The sequence below is a fragment of the Triticum aestivum genome, chromosome 5B (assembly GCF_018294505.1).
Source record: "Triticum aestivum cultivar Chinese Spring chromosome 5B, IWGSC CS RefSeq v2.1, whole genome shotgun sequence".
In the NCBI taxonomy this organism is placed as follows: Eukaryota; Viridiplantae; Streptophyta; class Magnoliopsida; order Poales; family Poaceae; genus Triticum; species Triticum aestivum.
This window is the reverse complement of record NC_057807.1, coordinates 267,958,428-267,975,900: the sequence shown is the minus strand read 5'-3', so window position 1 is coordinate 267,975,900 and position 17,473 is coordinate 267,958,428. Positions and strand designations below refer to the sequence as shown.

Here is a 17,473-nt window from a genome sequence, read left to right as displayed (position 1 = left end):
AACCATGCGGTCCATGAGTGAGAGAGTCAAACCAAGGAATTCAGCCTTATACGCGGTGGCCGCCGAGTAGATCCCATCATTCGCGTGTTTCCAAATGATATCATCTTCGGCTTGCCCATCAAGGTGGAAGTTATGGACAAGCATCCAAAGAGTAAAGAATTCGCGAATGTGGCCTACGGTGACAACGGTGTTGGGATTGATTTTGAGAATCCAAGCATTTCCCTTAAGAGCCTCCCGTACCTTTCAATTTTTTCTCCTTGGGGCCTTGAAGATTAACGGTGCAATATCCTTGGGCTTTCGCCCAAACAGCCAAGGAGAGTCCCAGAACGGATTCTTAGCACCGTCACCAACGGTGATAGTTGTAGAGGCATAGAAAAACTCCAGGTCGTCGTCAGTGCAAGGATTACCAAAACCCACCCACAACTTGTGGTGCGCCTTCCATTCGTATCACAACCATCGTAGTCGTAAGGCACGCGCAAATTTACCGGTGTTGAGTACCCAAGACCCACATACTCCTTAGGTCTACAAACCATTTTCCTATTCACTTTGCATTTGGCTCCCGTTGTCTTGTCCACGTCGGACCATAGAAACGCCCTCTCCAATTTATTAAGGCTGTTAAGCGTGCTTGGCGGCACGATAAGAGGCGTGATTGAGTAAATTGCTTGGGAGGAAATGCCGCCGCGAGGTGTTAACTAGCGGGCGACTCGTCCGTGGCCGTTCCTGCATGCTAGTGCTGCTACGCGCTGGGCTCCCATGTACTAGAAGCGTGAGCTAAACTGATCGGCTTCCAAACTCCTCGAGCCCGGGCCACTCATCAGATCTGCTTCCAAACAAGATCGAGCCCTCCAGGGACGCTCCAGGTCAGGCCATACCAAACACACTCCCTGCCCTCCACACCCGCCGTTTCGCCCGCTGTTCTCCCCAACCCCCGCCGCTGTGCCTGTAATCCGGCAAGCTGTGCTTCTAGAAGCCCCGCGAAGGTTCCGCCTGCGATTGGGGTTTGTTTCACCCGCATTCACGTCGCGTGCCTCCCCTCTCCCGCCGTCGGAATCCACCGCCTCCAGATTACTCTGCCGGCGTCTTGGGCTTCTCCGATCGGACTAGCCGTCACGTCGCGTGAGTGCTGAAGCAGGACTCAAACCCCGATCCATTCAGTTTGATCCGGTGAGTCGTCCCTACTCTCACCTTGTGCTGTTCTACAATTCGAGCGCAGATCACGACTAGCGCTTATCGCATTAACCTGAACAGGTTTTATTAAAACGTCAGAAGATGCAGTCTCTTTTGCGGCTTAGGGGCATGGCGAGGTTCGGATCCCTCATTGGATCGACCAGGGGCGGCACAACAACTGCAAACCACACCCTCAACTTGAATGTTTTCCGTATGTTTTGATTTGACGAAATTTCCTGAAGTTATTCATTGTATTCCTTTCAATGTAATGCATGTTTGTTTGATTTTGCAGAGGATTCTATCAATAAGCATCGAGATTATGGTTTACCATGCTTACTGGTAAAATATTATACTTTACCATTTCAACTGCTATGAAAAATGGAATACGGTTAAATGAACTTGGTAGGATTCCATTACATTTGCCAGGAAATAAGATATATGTACTATCATGGTAAATTGGCTAACGCATGAAATACGTTTATGACCTTGTATAATTTTGCCTTCACCAGCATATTCATTTGCGTTTTGTCTATATTCCGTTCTTACTGAACATATGTTCTGCGTGTGTGAGCACCCCATATTTCTGCTCCGCTCGTGTGATCACACCACACCGATCTCGTGTACATGGCTCTATGTGTCTCTCATCTGTACTTTTTGTCTTGCAACTCGTTCTATTGATGGAATGATGCTCAAGCTTTGCATATTTGCGATACATACTAACAATTGAAACTATGCAGGATGTAAAGTCAAGGTTATCAATAGCTGAAGTGCCGCAGCAGCTAACGAGCAGTACAGAAAAAGGTACTTCTCACGCACCCTCTAATTCCTAAATACTCCCTCCGTAAAGAAATATAAGAGCGTTTAGATCACTAAAGTAGTGATCTAAACGCTCTTATATTTCTTTACGGAGGGAGTAGTTGCAACCCTTCATAGAATTTGTGTTTGGTGCGTAACAATACTTCATAGCAACATCTGAGAGTTCCCGCAGCAATGCGCCGGAAATCATCTGGTTTTGACTATGTGAATGATCCGTGTTATCTTTTACAGGTCATAATATTGATCCACGGAATTCAAATTCACATCCTGGAAGGATGTTGACCAACAAACCTGGCAGTAATGGTATTTACCTAAATTTGATGTTTTACTTTTGTGAGAACCGTGTATTAACCATCATGCCACATGTGTGCAGAGCTCAGGCATGCTGCAATACATAACCTGCTGTCTGCGTCTAATCATGCTGCAACATTTCCTCCACTTCATGAAAATTCAAATGATGGTTAGGAAATATTCCATGTTTGCTTACTCTGCAGTTTTTTTTTTTCACACAACTCCTCCTCTATCTTGCCTTAGGGGCGAGAGCCCTTCCCCTACTTTACCCCAACCCTAATACACAACAAGGTGAGGCAATATTAATATTCAATTAGTTCATTGCATATTGCAGAAGTGGCAAAGGTTATCGATGGGCTAGAAGTCATTATCTGTCATCAACTGTTCTTCCATATATGAAGGGTGACAGAATTATCATTGCACAGGAGAGGTACTCAAATTTCAGTCATAATTGGTGTATTTGTTAAAAAAAAAATCCTGACATTTTACTATTCTCTGCAATTTTGTGAAGTCTGGATGTAGCCATCGAGAGGTTGAAGGGGCAGGTTATTACATCTAAGAATCTCTCTCAAACACAAACTCTGAAGGTATTAGCTTAGTTAAATTCCTACCTTCTTATCTGTTCCCTGCCACCCTAGATACTAGCTGCCGCTCCTATATTTCTATTCAAACTCACAAGTCCCTTATCTTCAGAATGTGGCGATACATGAGTGTGCCCGCAATTTTATATCTTCTACTGTTCCTCTTGATGGAATTGGAGTGGAATTCGATGATGGTTGGCTGCTTAAGGATATCAAGAGGACAGTGCATGAGCTTGTTGCCCTTCCAACATGGATACCGGAGCATTTTTCTCATGTCAAGTTATTAAGGGTAAATGTTGCTTTTCTGCTGGATTTAACGGTACAGTTCAATATTTTTTGTTGACATGCCATGCGACCCTAGACGGCATTTAAGTCCTACATAAGAGTTTCTTAATTTGTAAAAAGCAAGGGGGGCAATAACTTGTTTCAAATATGGATTTCTTATTTCTTCGCTGGGGTGCTATTTTAATATAGGAATACTTATCGTTAATTTTTTTTGTATCTTATTTGCGTTAACGTTAAATGTCAACATCTGTAGTTAGTGATCATATGATGTGATGTAGTTGTTACTGAGTAATTTTCCTTCGACAATTACTCTAGTAGAGAAACTTGAGGTTAAAAATGATCCTAAACCAGTATAAATAGAGAAACATGAGGTTAAAAATGATCCTAAACCAGTATAAATATAACTAATAAGTGTGAACACGGTTTACCTGGTTGCTTAGGGCATGTACAATGGTGCTATCTTAGAGGTGCCATGTAGGATAAATGTTGACGTGGAGGAGAGAGAAATCATAAGAAAAGGCTTGTCTTCTCTTATTTAAGAGATGATCTCTTAGCACAATATGTCTCGTAATGTTTTTAGGATAGTTAGTTATTGAAGATAAGACTAAATGATAATCCATTGTAGACATGCTTTTATTGTCATCTCATGTAAGACTCAAGATAAGACTGTCTTATCAACCTCTGTACATGCCCTTACATCTATTGGTTCATATCCTTTAGTTGGTTGATCCAAACTGAAAATCGAATCTATTCTTAATCTCTTAAATGCTAAATCCGCTAAACTCCTGTGGAGGTGTTTACCTGGTTGCATACAATCTATAAACTCATATCTTTTTGCCTATATTATTTGATTCATGGCGAAAACTGAGTCTATTCTTGATCTTAAATGTGAAATCTTCTGAACTCGTATTAAGTAATCTTCTACTTCCTCCGTCCCATAATATAAAATCGTTTTGCGAGCTGTTTTAGCTTGCAAAATGATCTTATATTACGGGACGGAGGGAGTAATTATTATGCATGAGTACATGTTTATTGACCCATTATGTTTATCACTTTTTGCGATGGTTTATGTTTATGGCTAGTGTTTATTGAAGATTGCCATTCGAAATGAAATTGTCTATTCTTGACATGTTGAAACTTAAGTCACTAAACCAGTGGCGCAGGAATTGTTAGCAGATTATGATGTGTAATTGGCTACATATGTATTCACCTAATTGTGCTTAGATCTGGGGCTTATGCTAGTTTATGTTCAGTGTGTAAATGATTATGAAAGCATAGTGAATTTCATGAGCATGATCGTGTTTATAGTTTACTTTAGAAGTTTACTCCCTCCATCCGGTTTTTATTGCCCCCCCCCCCTAGTATTTTTGGTCAAACTTTGACCTTTAATATAACTAACAAAATATGATTTATTGCTACAAAAAGTACACGTTGGATTTGTATTTGAAAGAGGAATCCTACCATATAATTGTGTGACATATTGTTTACATTTGTTAGTTTAAATTTATGTCAAAGTTTGGCACTAAATACTAGGGGGCCCAATGTTCAGATTCTGCAATAGAAACCATGACTCAGACGAATTAACTGAGTTCAGTTTACTGAACATTGATTAAAAATTAGCCTGTCCTATCAATAGCTGTAGTTTTTCTTATTCGTCTTATTGTGTATTCTTGATACTTGAATTGGCTTAGCTGAATTTCTCTTATGACCAGGCCTCTATGTGCCTGGACCCTCCTAAGCCCTACAAAGGTGTTTTGGTTTTTGGGCCTCCTGGCACAGGAAAAACACTCTTGGAAGAGGCACTCACAACAGAAGTTGAGACAAAATTTATCAGCGGTTCTACACTGACATCAGAGGTTGTGATTGAATTGTTTATATATTTTAATTGCAGGAAATATCTAAGAGATAGTGTGTACATGTTAGTGCAAATTAGAACACTTAACATGGAGTTTGGAAAAAATTCCAGTATGGGCTATTTTTCTTATATATGGGTATATATTTTGGGGCTAACAATTGACATATTGGACCTTAAACCTTGTTTAAGTGGCGGCATCGTTCAGAATTGAAATTTATACTGTTACTCAAGTTCAAAGACAAATTTACTGGGTTTACAGATACAATCTAGATCAACAATATCTAATCTTGTGAAAACCTTGTGGCTGTTGCTGATATGCAGGTGATAAGAACCCAGCAGGACAATGAACTTAAAGAGGCAGCGCTATGGGCTTATCACAAAGAAGAACAACAAATAAAATCGTTTGGAAAGCAGCATGAAGCAAGGAGACAAGATAGAAGAATCACAAAATGTTGGAGGAGTGCCGTCGAGTCTGCAGTATGACCTTATACTGAATTATTTATTAATTTTTACATTTTATCATTTAACGCATGTTTTCTTTTGATTTTCTCCAGGAGCAAGATACTGTGTGGCCGCACACTACTGCTGACAGTGACGTTGCAAAAGTTAGAAAGGTGCGATGGCTCTACCATATAAGAATTTTTTTCTTCAATTTTGTTCGTACCTTATGGAAAAGAACCAAAAAAATAGTTTTACATATTCCTAGTTCAAAATTCCATTTTCCTGTTAGCAAAGTGTTACTCAATTTGTTGTTAAGTTCTATAGAGGTGATATCTCAACGTACTTCATATTGTGGTTTTGTATTGGTTTCAGAGTCCAGGAAACAGTGCAACAATTGTTATAGATGAAGATGATTTGCCAGCAACCCGTCGGAGCTATAGAAGAGGAATAAGAAGGATGCGTTCATGGTGTCGTGCCAATGGAATGCAGAAAGATATTTCTTCAATTCTTGGAGAGGGCTTCGAAGTTTACACGACACCAGCGGACGGCACATTTCACCTCACATTTGTGTGCAAGAAGAACTGGATAACATTCTTTTTCTATGGAAGGAATTTGTACATGAAGGGGTGGAATGGGCCGTTTGGTATCTTCGAAATACAGTCAGATGCACATGTAGGGCCGAACTACATCCCTGACCCGTCATGCACGGTTTTGAAGACTGGTGAAAGCTATAACGATCTTTGCACAAGAGGAAAAGTAGGCAGTGTGAGAATCGGTCCTCATGTGCTGATAGATTACTTGGAGGTTTTGTGCAAGTGCAGAGGGATCATATCCAATGAGCTTTTATCTGCGATAGCTACTTATATTGTCAGCACAGCAGAAGCAGTCCGTCTCGAAGATGTTTTTAAGGAAGTTGATGAGTCGTTCAGTAATTATCATCTTCATAATCTGAACAGCAGAAGTGACCTTGGGTTCCAAGTCAGGTCATATGGGCACTATTCAACTGAGATTCTGCAGTATGTGGATTTCGTTCTAAGAGGAGAGCCACCTGAGGAGATAGTCAACCGTGGCACTGGAAATTACAAGACACTGAAGGAGTTGGTCGAGAAAATCAAAGTGCCGCTACGTGACTCCTACATAGAGGGAATATTTCAGCATGAGCCAAAGCCCGAATCAGTGGTTTGGTGTCCCCCAATTCTGGGCTCTATAGGAGAAGAAGAGATGGATGAGGAAGAAGATGAGCTGCAAGATGATGCTGATTCAGGGCATGGAAGATAAATGGCTTCCTCTCCACCTTCTCCTCCTCCCCTTCACCCACCTCCCCCTCATGCTTTTGATGATGGGTTCACAAGTAGTGGCTTTGTTTCATGGTCTTGGAAGGTCTTGGTCGGTTCCGGCTTACATTTTGAATGGGTGACATACTATCCCTGGTTTGATGGGCACCTAGGAGCCGGTTCCACTGTCCAATGCATCTCCCAACCTGATCCATCCGCAATTTGATCTGCATGCTTGGCAGCAGCAGAATATGGACCAGGGCTAGCAGCAAGAGGAGCGCGCCGCTTCTCCCGTGATGCAGAATGGTTGGAGAGCTTGGCCTGTGATTCCTCCTCCGTTTCGTAGTGTTAATATCATTGATATTCTTAACTATGAGAGGGCGGCGTGTCTAGTTTTTGGTTATCTTGTGCACCTTTAGTGGTGTGGCCCCTTTTTATTTCAGTGTCTGTTGCTGCAGTATTTTAACCCAGTTTAATGTCGTATGGGTCAGTGTCATGGAACATTTTGTGTTGTAACATTAGAGGCTTGAATTCTGAGGCTAGGTGGCCGTTTTTGCATAATAAAATTGAAGAAAGTGGGCTTCCATTGTTTGTCTTTAAGAGACTAAGAAAGTGTCATTCGATCATTCTGACATCAAAATGTTTGTTCCTCGTAGCTTTAATCACTTTGTGTATCTTCAGGTGGGTTGCTGGTGCTTTGGAATAGCAGGGTGTTTTCTGACCGCACCATCCTTCAAGAATCTTTTGTGTTGCCATTGAATTTACTTCAACTTCCTCTAATGATCATTGAACTTTGGTTAATGTGTATGGCCGTTGTGCGGAGATCACAGTTTATTCAGTGGTTGTTTGGTCTTGATTTCTCGGATGATGATGATTGGCTTATCCCCAGGGACTTTATTTTCTATCGCTTTATCGAGAATCGAAATAGAGATGGGGCTAATATATCTCGGGTGAATTTCATATATGCCACTCAAAACTTGCCGTACCCTTTGCACCGTGTACAGATATGCCACTATGGTCAGTTTGACCGTTAGTTGACTGTCATGACGCTTTTGCCCCTGGTCGTTCCTTGTGACCAACACTATAGCATTCCGAACATATTTGGGTAGTTCCGAAATTGCGGGGAAAACTACTGCAGCAACCAGTACTGTAGCGACCACTTTTACGAAAAATGCCCTTATTTGAAATTTTGAATTCCAAACATTTTTTTTGAATCGTGAATTTTTTTTAAAAAGTGAACAAAATTTGAAAAACATGAACAATTTTGTACTGTAGCATGAACAAAATGGTTCATGTTTTTGAATCCATGGATGCTACAGTAGATAAAATTCGAATCCATGGAAGTACAGTTTTTTCATGTTTTTCAAATTTTGTTCACTTTTTTTTAGAAAATGTTCACAATCGTAAAAAATGGAATTCAAAATTTGTTTGCAATTTCAAAAAACTGGAATTTTTTATTATAAAAGTAGTTGCTACAGTACTGGATGCTAGTAACGACCGGGGCAAAATCGTCTTTTCAAGTGCCATATGATGGTCAACTAACTGTCCAACTGACCATAGTGGCATATCTGTTAGCGGTGCAAATTTTCAATGACATATTTGGGAGAGGGAAATTTCCAATGGCAGATGGGGGTACGGGCAAGGAATTCACTGATGTAGGGTGAAACCCTAATGACTGATCTTTCACGATTTGGAGGGGAATTCCCGGAGAACACGACGAAGACAAGAGAGGGGAAACACTCAAATCAACGAGATCCAGTCACACATGTGCTAAATCCACATACAAATGGGAAAATACAAGATCCAAAGTCAACAAGGGTGGATACACGGTGAAAAGGATCGAGAAGAGGGGTCTAGAGGGGGGGGGGTGATTAGACCCTCAACAAGCAAAAGTAGCAGTTTTTAAGTTATTCAAGTTGAGGTGGAATTTTAGCACAAGTTTCAAACATTCACAATACATTTCAAGCAAACATGGCAAGAGTATGAGCAGCAGAAGGAGTAAATCATACTAGTTGTAAGAAAGTATAGGGATGGGATTGGAGTGTGCAAACGCAATGTAGACACAGAGACTTTTGGCGTGGTTCCGATAGGTGGTGCTATCACACGTCCACTTTGATGGAGACTTCAACTCACAAAGGGTAACGGTTGCGCGAGTCCACGGAGGACTCCACCCACGAAGGGTCCACGAAGAAGCAACATTGTCTATCCCACCATGGCCATCGCCCATGAAGGACTTGCCTCACTCGGGTAGATCTTCACGAAGTAGGCGTTCTCCTTGCCCTTACAAACTTCTTGGTCAACTCCACAATCTTGTCGGAGGCTCCCAAGCGACACCTAACCAATCTAGGAGACACCACTCTCCAAAAGGTAATAGATGGTGTGTTGATGATGAACTCCTTGCTCTTGTGCTTCAAATGTAAGTCTCCTCCAACACTCAACTCTCTCTCACAGATTTGGCTATGGTGGAAAGATGATTTGAGTGGAAAGCGACTTTGGGAAGGCTAGAGATCAAGATTCTAGTAGTTGGATTGGAATATCTTGGTCTCAACACATGAGTAGGTGGTTCTCTCTCAAAAAATGAGTAGTGGAAGTGTAGGCATGTTCTGATGGCTCTCTCACATATGGAGAAGGGGGTGGAGGGGTATATATAGCCTGCACACAAAATCCAACCGTTACACACATTTGACCCAACTCGGTCAGACCGAATAGCAGAACTCGGTGAGACCGATTTAGTTCAAAATGTGAACGGTAGGAATTTCGGTGGGAACGACAGGATCAACTCGTTGGGACCGATGTGTTAGGGCTAGGGCAAAACCTCATCTCGGTGGCCATCGATTGCATCAACTCGGTTAGGCCGAAGTGAAGCAATAAGACAACAGAGAGTTGGTCAAGCAAACTCGGTGGGACCGATTGCACATTTCGGTGAGCCGAAATAATTGCAATAGGTAACATAGAGTTTACAGGGCCATCTCAGTGAGACCGAGATCCATATCGGTGTGACCTAATTGTCTAGGGTTTCTGGCAGTGGCTATGTCATATGAACTCGGTGGTGCCGGATAGATCAAATTGGTGGGGCCGAGTTTGACTTTGAGTTTTGGACAATGTGGAAATGAGAAAGTGGCTGAGGGTTTTGGAGCAATATCGATAGAGCAAGTAGACCATTAAGCAACACCTCATCTTCTTTTAATAGTATTGACTTCCCTATGGACTCAATGTGATCTTGGATCACTAAAATAGAAATGAAGAGTCTTGAGCTTTTGCCAATCTTTTCCCTCAGCATTTTGAAGGGGTTCCACATCCTCTTGTGCTTACCACGCCATTGTTGAACTCATCTGAAATACACTAGGTAAAAGTATTAGTCCAACAAGAGATATGTTGACATTAATTACCAAAATCACCCAGGGAGCACTTGTGCTTGGTAATTGATGACAACATACATCAAATCTTTAGATAAATATATGAAGAGTAATAAGTAAAGCTTTGGAAAGACATGTAACATGCATAGGCCCCCCTACATGTATGCAATCATGTGAAGATGGAATGTGAGAACATGTGAATGCATAGGCATGACAGAGCAAGCAATGAGTTACATGCATCTTGGCTATATGCATCAGAGCAAATGATGTGGATGTAAGGAAGTGTACCTCCATGTTCATGGATCCTTCTTGCAAACAATATGTACATCAGCAAGCGATCATCATGCGCATGAATATGATGCATATTCTTACCTTGTGGTCTTGCGCTGGCTTTAGAAGAAGTGGACTTGAGAAAACAAGGTTAGATAACACAAGAACGCTCTAGATAAAGCAATTTCAGAAAACTACAAGAGTACCAAGACTGAGATGACATGTAATGGGCGAGTACTAGGTACTCTATTTAGATACTGACATGTCCCCAAAGACTTTAAAGATATGCAATGAATTCCAAAGATTTCCTTCCCTTAGATATGAACTCTTTCTCCCCCAGAATTTGATGTTGGATAACAAGAGAAGGTAGGGTGAGAGAAAATCAGAGGTGAAGAAATGCAAGAAATGGTAACAATGATATGCAATCACAATAACTAAGATCAAATATGTTGACATGTCTTTCCCCTCTAAAAGACATGTGACTTCTCTCCTCTTGTTTTACTAGCACCTGGAAGAGCTTGGATGTGCTCATATGATAAGATTTGATGTGCTCATATGATAAGCTTTGATGTGCTCTATCTCCCCCTTTGCCATCAATTTCCAAGAAGGGTATTTATGGAGCATGAGTCGAATAGGTTTGGTCCTTGAGATACACTACAAAGCAGCATGTAGTTAAGATGCGAGTAGAGGAATAAGAATCATTGAGTGGAGCTGGAGAGGAAATTGAATATGCAGAATGCAATGACAAAAAGGTTTCTCATCAGTGAAATCGGTAACGCCGATCTAGTTCCATCAGTGACACCGAATTGGCTATGTCATGGATGATGCATATCGGTTAGACCGGGTAGTCCATGTCGGTTATACCGATGAACTGTCTACAAGATATTCTTGTAGTTCGGTCTAGCCGATAGGCATGAATTGGTGAGTCCGAATTCAATATAGAGGTTTTTTTGGTCAACTCAGCTCACTTGGCAAATTATGTTGGTGAACATTGCAGAAAACAAAAATTTTCCTACGGTTTCACCAAGATCCATCTATGAGTTCATCTAGCAACGAGTGATCGGATGCATCTACATACCTTCGTAGATCGCGAGCGGAAGCGTTCAAAGAACGGGGATGATGTAGTCGAACACGACGTGATCCAAATCACCGGAGATCCTAGCACCGAACGGACGACACCTCCGCGTTCAACACACGTACGGAACAGCCACGTCTCCTCCTTCTTGATCCAGCAAGGGGAGAGGAGAGGTTGAGGGAGATGGCACCAGCAGCAGCACGACGGCGTGGTGTTGATGGAGCTGCAATACTCCGGCAGAGCTTCGCCAAGCACTATGGAGGAGGAGGTGTTGGAGAGGGAGAAGGAGGCAACCAAAGGCCGAGGTCTGAAGTCCCTCCTTTCCCCCCACTATATATAGGAGGGCCAAGGGGGGTGGCCGGCCCTAGGAGATCAAATCTCCTAGGGGGCGGCGGCCAAGGGGGGTTTCCCTCCCCCCCAAGGCACCTAGGAGGTGCCTTCCCCTCCTAGGACTCTTCCCCTTCTTAACCCTAGGCGCATGGGCCCCTTGGGGCTGGTGCCCTTGGCCCATGTAGGCCAAGGCGCACCCCCTACAGCCCATGTGGCCCCCCGGGATAGGTGGACCCACCCGGTGGACCCCCGGGACCCTTCCGGTGGTCCCGGTACAATACCGATAACCCCGAAACTTGTCCCGATGCCCGAAACAGGACTTCCCATATATAAATCTTTACCTCCGGACCATTCCGGAACTCCTCGTGACGTCCGGGATCTCATCCGGGACTCCGAACAACATTCGGGTTACTGCATATACATATCCCTACAACCCTAGCGTCACCGAACCTTAAGTGTGTAGACCCTACGGGTTCGGGAGACATGTAGACATGACCGAGATCGCTCTCCGGTCAATAACCAACAGCGGGATCTGGATACCCATGTTGGCTCCCACATGCTCCTCGATGATCTCATCGGATGAACCACGATGTCGAGGATTTAATCAACCCCGTATGCAATTCCCTTTGTCAATCGATATGTTACTTGCCCGAGATTCGATCGTCGGTATCCCAATACCTCGTTCAATCTCGTTACCGGCAAGTCACTTTACTCGTACCGTAATGCATGATCCCGTGACCAAACACTTGGTTACTTTGAGCTCATTATGATGATGCATTACCGAGTGGGCCCAGTGATACCTCTCCGTCATACAGAGTGACAAATCCCAGTCTCGATCCGTGTCAACCCAACAGACACTTTCGGAGATACCTGTAGTGCACCTTTATAGTCACCCAGTTACGTTGTGACGTTTGATACACCCAAAGCACTCCTACGGTATCCGGGAGTTACACGATCTCATGGTCAAAGGAAAAGATACTTGACATTAGAAAAGCTCTAGCAAACGAACTACACGATCTCACGCTATGCTTAGGATTGGGTCTTGTCCATCACATCATTATCCTAATGATGCGATCCCGTTATCAATGACATCCAATGTCCAGAGCCAGGAAACCATGACTATCTATTGATCAACGAGCTAGTCAACTAGAGGCTTACTAGGGACATGTTGGTGTCTGTTATTCACACATGTATTACGATTTCCGGATAATACAATTATAGCATGAATAAAGACAATTATCATGAACAAAGAAATATAATAATAATGCTTTTATTATTGCCTCTAGGGCATATTTCCAATAGTCTCCCACTTGCACTAGAGTCAATAATCTAGTTACATTGTGATGAATCGAACACCCATGGAATTCTGGTGTTGATCATGTTTTGCTCTAGGGAGAGGTTTAGTCAACGGATCCGCTACATTCAGGTCCGTATGTACTTTACAAATCTCTATGTCTCTATCTTGAACATTTTCACGAATGGAGTTGAAGCGACGCTTGATGTGCCTTGTCTTCTTGTGAAACCTGGGCTCCTTGGCAAGTGCAATAGCTCCAGTGTTGTCACAGAAGAGCTTGATCGGCCCCGACGCATTGGGTATGACTCCTAGGTCGGTGATGAACTCCTTCACCCAAATTGCTTCATGTGCTGCCTCCGAGGCTGCCATGTACTCCGCTTCACACGTAGATCCCGCCACGACGCTCTGCTTGCAACTGCACCAGCTTACTGCCCCACCATTCAAAATATACACGTATCCGGTTTGTGACTTAGAGTCATCCAGATCTGTGTCGAAGCTAGCGTCGACGTAACCCTTTACGACGAGCTCTTCGACACCTCCATAAACGAGAAACATTTCCTTTGTCCTTTTTCAGGTACTTCAGGATATTCTTGACCGCTGTCCAGTGTTCCTTGCCGGGATTACTTTGGTACCTTCGTACCAAACTTACGGCAAGGTTTACATCAGGTCTGGTACACAGCATGGCATACGTAATAGAACCTATGGCTGAGGCATAGGGGATGACACTCATCTCTTCTATATCTTCTGCCGTGGTCGGACATTGAGCTGAGCTCAATTTCACACCTTGTAAAACAGGCAAGAACCCTTTCTTGGACTGATCCATTTTGAACTTCTTCAAAATCTTATCAAGATATGTGCTTTGTGAAAGACCTATGAGGCGTCTCGATCTATCCCTATAGATCTTGATGCCTAATATATAAGCATCTCTCCAAGGTCCTTCATTGAAAAACTTTTATTCAAGTAGGCCTTAATGCTGTCCAAGAGTTCTATATCATTTCCCATCAAAAGTATGTCATCTACATATAGTATGAGAAATGCTATAGAGCTCCCACTCACTTTCTTGTAAACACAGGCTTCTCCATAAGTCTGTGTGAACCCAAACGCTTTGATCATCTCATCAAAGTGAATGTTCCAACTCCGAGATGCTTGCACCAGCCCATAAATCGAGCGTTGGAGCTTGCACACCTTGTCAGCATTCTTAGGATCGACAAAACCTTCTGGCTGCATCATATACAATTCTTCCTTAAGGAAACCATTAAGGAATGCCGTTTTGACGTCCATTTGCCATATTTCATAATCGTAGAATGCGGCAATCGCTAACATGATTTGGACGGACTTCAGCTTCGCTACTGGTGAGAAAGTCTCATCGTAGTCAACCCCTTGAACTTGTCGATAACCCTTAGCGACAAGCCGAGCTTTATAGATGGTCACATTACCATCCGCGTCTGTCTTCTTCTTAAAGATCCATTTATTTTCTATGGCTCGCCGTTCAACAGGCAAGTCAGTCAAAGTCCATACTTCGTTTTCATACATGGATCCTATCTCGGATTTCATGGCTTCTAGCCATTTGTCGGAATCCGGGCCCGCATTGCTTCTTCATAGTTCGAAGGTTCACTGTTGTCTAACAACATGATTTCCAAGACAGGGTTGCCGTACCACTCTGGTGCGGAACGTGTCCTTGTGGACCTTCGAATTTCAGTAGGAGCTTGATCAGAAGTATCTTGATCATTATCATTAACTTCCTCTCTAGCCGGTGAAGGCACCTCAGGAACATTTTCTTGAGTTGCGCCATTTTCCGGTTCAAGAGGTAATACTTCATCAAGCTCTACTTTCCTCCCACTTACTTCTTTCGAGAGAAACTCTTTCTCCAGAAAGGACCCATTCTTGGCAACAAAGATCTTGCCTTCGGATCTGAGGTAGAAGATATACCCAATAGTTTCTTTAGGGTATCCTATGAAGACGCATTTTTCCGATTTGGGTTCGAGCTTTTCAGGTTGAAGTTTCCTGACATAAGCATCGCATCCCCAAACTTTTAGAAATGACAGCTTAGGTTTCTTCCCAAACCATAATTCATACGGTGTCGTTTCAACGGATTTCGACGGTGCCCTATTTAAAGTGAATGCGGCAGTCTCTAAAGCATAGCCCCAAAAAGATAGTGGTAAATCGGCAAGAGACATCATAGATCGCACCATATCTAATAGAGTGCGATTACGACGTTCGAACACACCATTACGCTGAGGTGTTCCAGGCGGCGTGAGTTGTGAAACTATTCCACATTTTCTTAAGTGTGTACCAAACTCGTGACTCAAGTATTCTCCTCCTCGATCTGATCGTAGGAACTTGATTTTCCTGTCACGTTGATTCTCAACTTCACTCTGAAATTCCTTGAACTTTTCAAAGGTCTCAGACTTGTGTTTCATTAAGTAGACATACCCATATCTACTCAAGTCATCAGTGAGGGTGAGAACATAACGATAGCCACCGCGAGCCTCAACACTCATTGGACTGCACACATCAGTATGTATGATTTCCAATAAGTTGGTTGCTCGCTCCATTGTTCCTGAGAACGGAGTCTTGGTCATTTTACCCATGAGTCATGGTTCGCACGTGTCAAATGATTCGTAATCAAGAGACTCTAAAAGTCCATCAGCATGGAGCTTCTTCATGCGTTTGACACCTATGTGACCAAGGCGGCAGTGCCACAAGTATGTGGGACTATCACTATCAATCTTACATCTTTTGGTACTTACACTATGAATATGTGTAGCATTACGCTCGAGATTCATAAAGAATAAACCATTCACCATGAGAGCATGACCATAAAACATATCTCTCATATAAATAGAACAACCACTATTCTTGGATTTAAATGAGTAGCCATCTCGAATTAAACGAGATCCAGATACAATGTTCATGCTCAAACTTGGCACTAAATAACAATTATTGAGGTTCAAAACTAATCCCGAAGGTAAATGTAGAGGTAGTGTGCCGACGGTGATCACATCGACCTTGGAACCATTCCCGACGCGCATCGTCACCTCGTCCTTTGCCAGTCTCCGTTTATTCCGCAGCTCCTGCTGTGTGTTACAAATATGAGCAACGGCACCGGTATCAAATACCCAGGAGTCACTACGATTACTGGTAAGGTACACATCAATTACATGTATATCAAATATACCTTTGGTTTTGCCGGCCTTCTTGTCCGCTAAGTATTTGGGGCAGTTCCGCTTCCAGTGACCACTTTCCTTGCAATAAAAGCACTCAGTCTCGGGCTTGGGTCCATTCTTTGGCTTCTTCCCGGCAGCTTGCTTGCTGGGCGCGGCAACTACCTTGCCGTCCTTCTTGAAGTTCTTTTTACCCTTGCCCTTCTTGAACTTAGTGGTTTTATTGACCATCAACACTTGATGTTCCTTCTTGACTTCTACCTCTGCTGATTTCAGCATAGCAAATACTTCAGGAATGGTCTTTTCCATCCCCTGCATATTGAAGTTCATCACAAAGCTCTTGTAGCTTGGTGGAAGCGACTGGAGGATTCTATCAATGACCGCATCATCCGGGAGATTAACTCCCAGCCGAGTCAAGCGGTTATGTAACCCAGACATAGTGAGTATGTGCTCACTGACAGAACTATTTTCCTCCATCTTACAGCTGAAGAATTTGTCGGAGACTTCATATCTCTCGACCCAGGCATGAGCTTGAAAAACCATTTTCAGCTCTTCGAACATCTCATATGCTCCATGTCTCTCAAAACGCTTTTGGAGCCTCGGCTCTAGGCTGTAAAGCATGCCGCACTGAACGAGGGAGTAGTCATCGGTATGTGCCTGCCAAGCGTTCATAACGTCTTGTTCTGCAGGGAGAACAGGTGCGTCACCCAGCGGTGCTTGTAGGACATAATCTTTCTTGGCAGCTATGAGGATGATCCTCAGGTTCCGGACCCAGTCCGTATAGTTGCTGCCATCGTCTTTCAGCTTGGTTTTCTCTAGGAACGCGTTGAAGTTGAGGACTACGTTGGCCATTTGATCTACAAGACATATTGTAAAATATTTAGACTAAGTTCATGATAATTAAGTTCATCTAATCAAATTATAATGAACTCCCACTCAGATTTGACATCCCTTTGGTCATCTAAGTATTACACGATCCGAGTCGACTAGGCCGTGTCCGATCATCACGTGAGACGGACTAGTCATCGTCGGTGAACATTCTCATGTTGATCGTATCTTCCATACGACTCGTGTTCGACCTTTCGGTCTCCGTGTTCCAAGGCCATGTCTGTACATGCTAGGCTCGTCAAGTTAACCCTAAGTGTTTTGCTGTGTAAATCTGTCTTACACCCGTTGTATGTGAACGTAAGAATCCATCACACCCGATCATCACGTGGTGCTTAGAAGCGACGAACTGTAGCAACGGTGCACAGTTAGGGGAGAACACTTCTTGA

General features: G+C 43.1%; 1 protein-coding gene across 5 annotated transcripts; it reads left to right on the top strand.

The window, feature by feature from the left end:
* Positions 1-761: 761 nt before the first annotated feature.
* On the top strand, positions 762-7,296 carry LOC123111307 (uncharacterized). Of its 5 annotated transcripts, none has more exons than XM_044532071.1 (13): positions 762-1,164; positions 1,267-1,378; positions 1,460-1,506; positions 1,905-1,968; positions 2,215-2,286; positions 2,357-2,443; positions 2,592-2,704; positions 2,786-2,861; positions 2,968-3,144; positions 4,853-4,996; positions 5,317-5,472; positions 5,550-5,609; positions 5,809-7,296. In XM_044532071.1, exons 5-13 carry the CDS (start codon positions 2,284-2,286, stop codon positions 6,712-6,714), a joined length of 1,722 nt encoding a protein of 573 aa, XP_044388006.1. In that variant the 5' UTR covers positions 762-1,164; positions 1,267-1,378; positions 1,460-1,506; positions 1,905-1,968; positions 2,215-2,283; the 3' UTR covers positions 6,715-7,296. The 5 variants fall into 5 exon arrangements, with proteins under 5 accessions (XP_044388006.1, XP_044388002.1, XP_044388005.1 ...); XM_044532067.1 differs by having other exon boundaries at positions 1,249-1,378; XM_044532072.1 differs by having other exon boundaries at positions 765-1,164; positions 1,249-1,378; positions 2,609-2,704.
* The last annotated feature ends 10,177 nt before the right edge of the window (positions 7,297-17,473 follow it).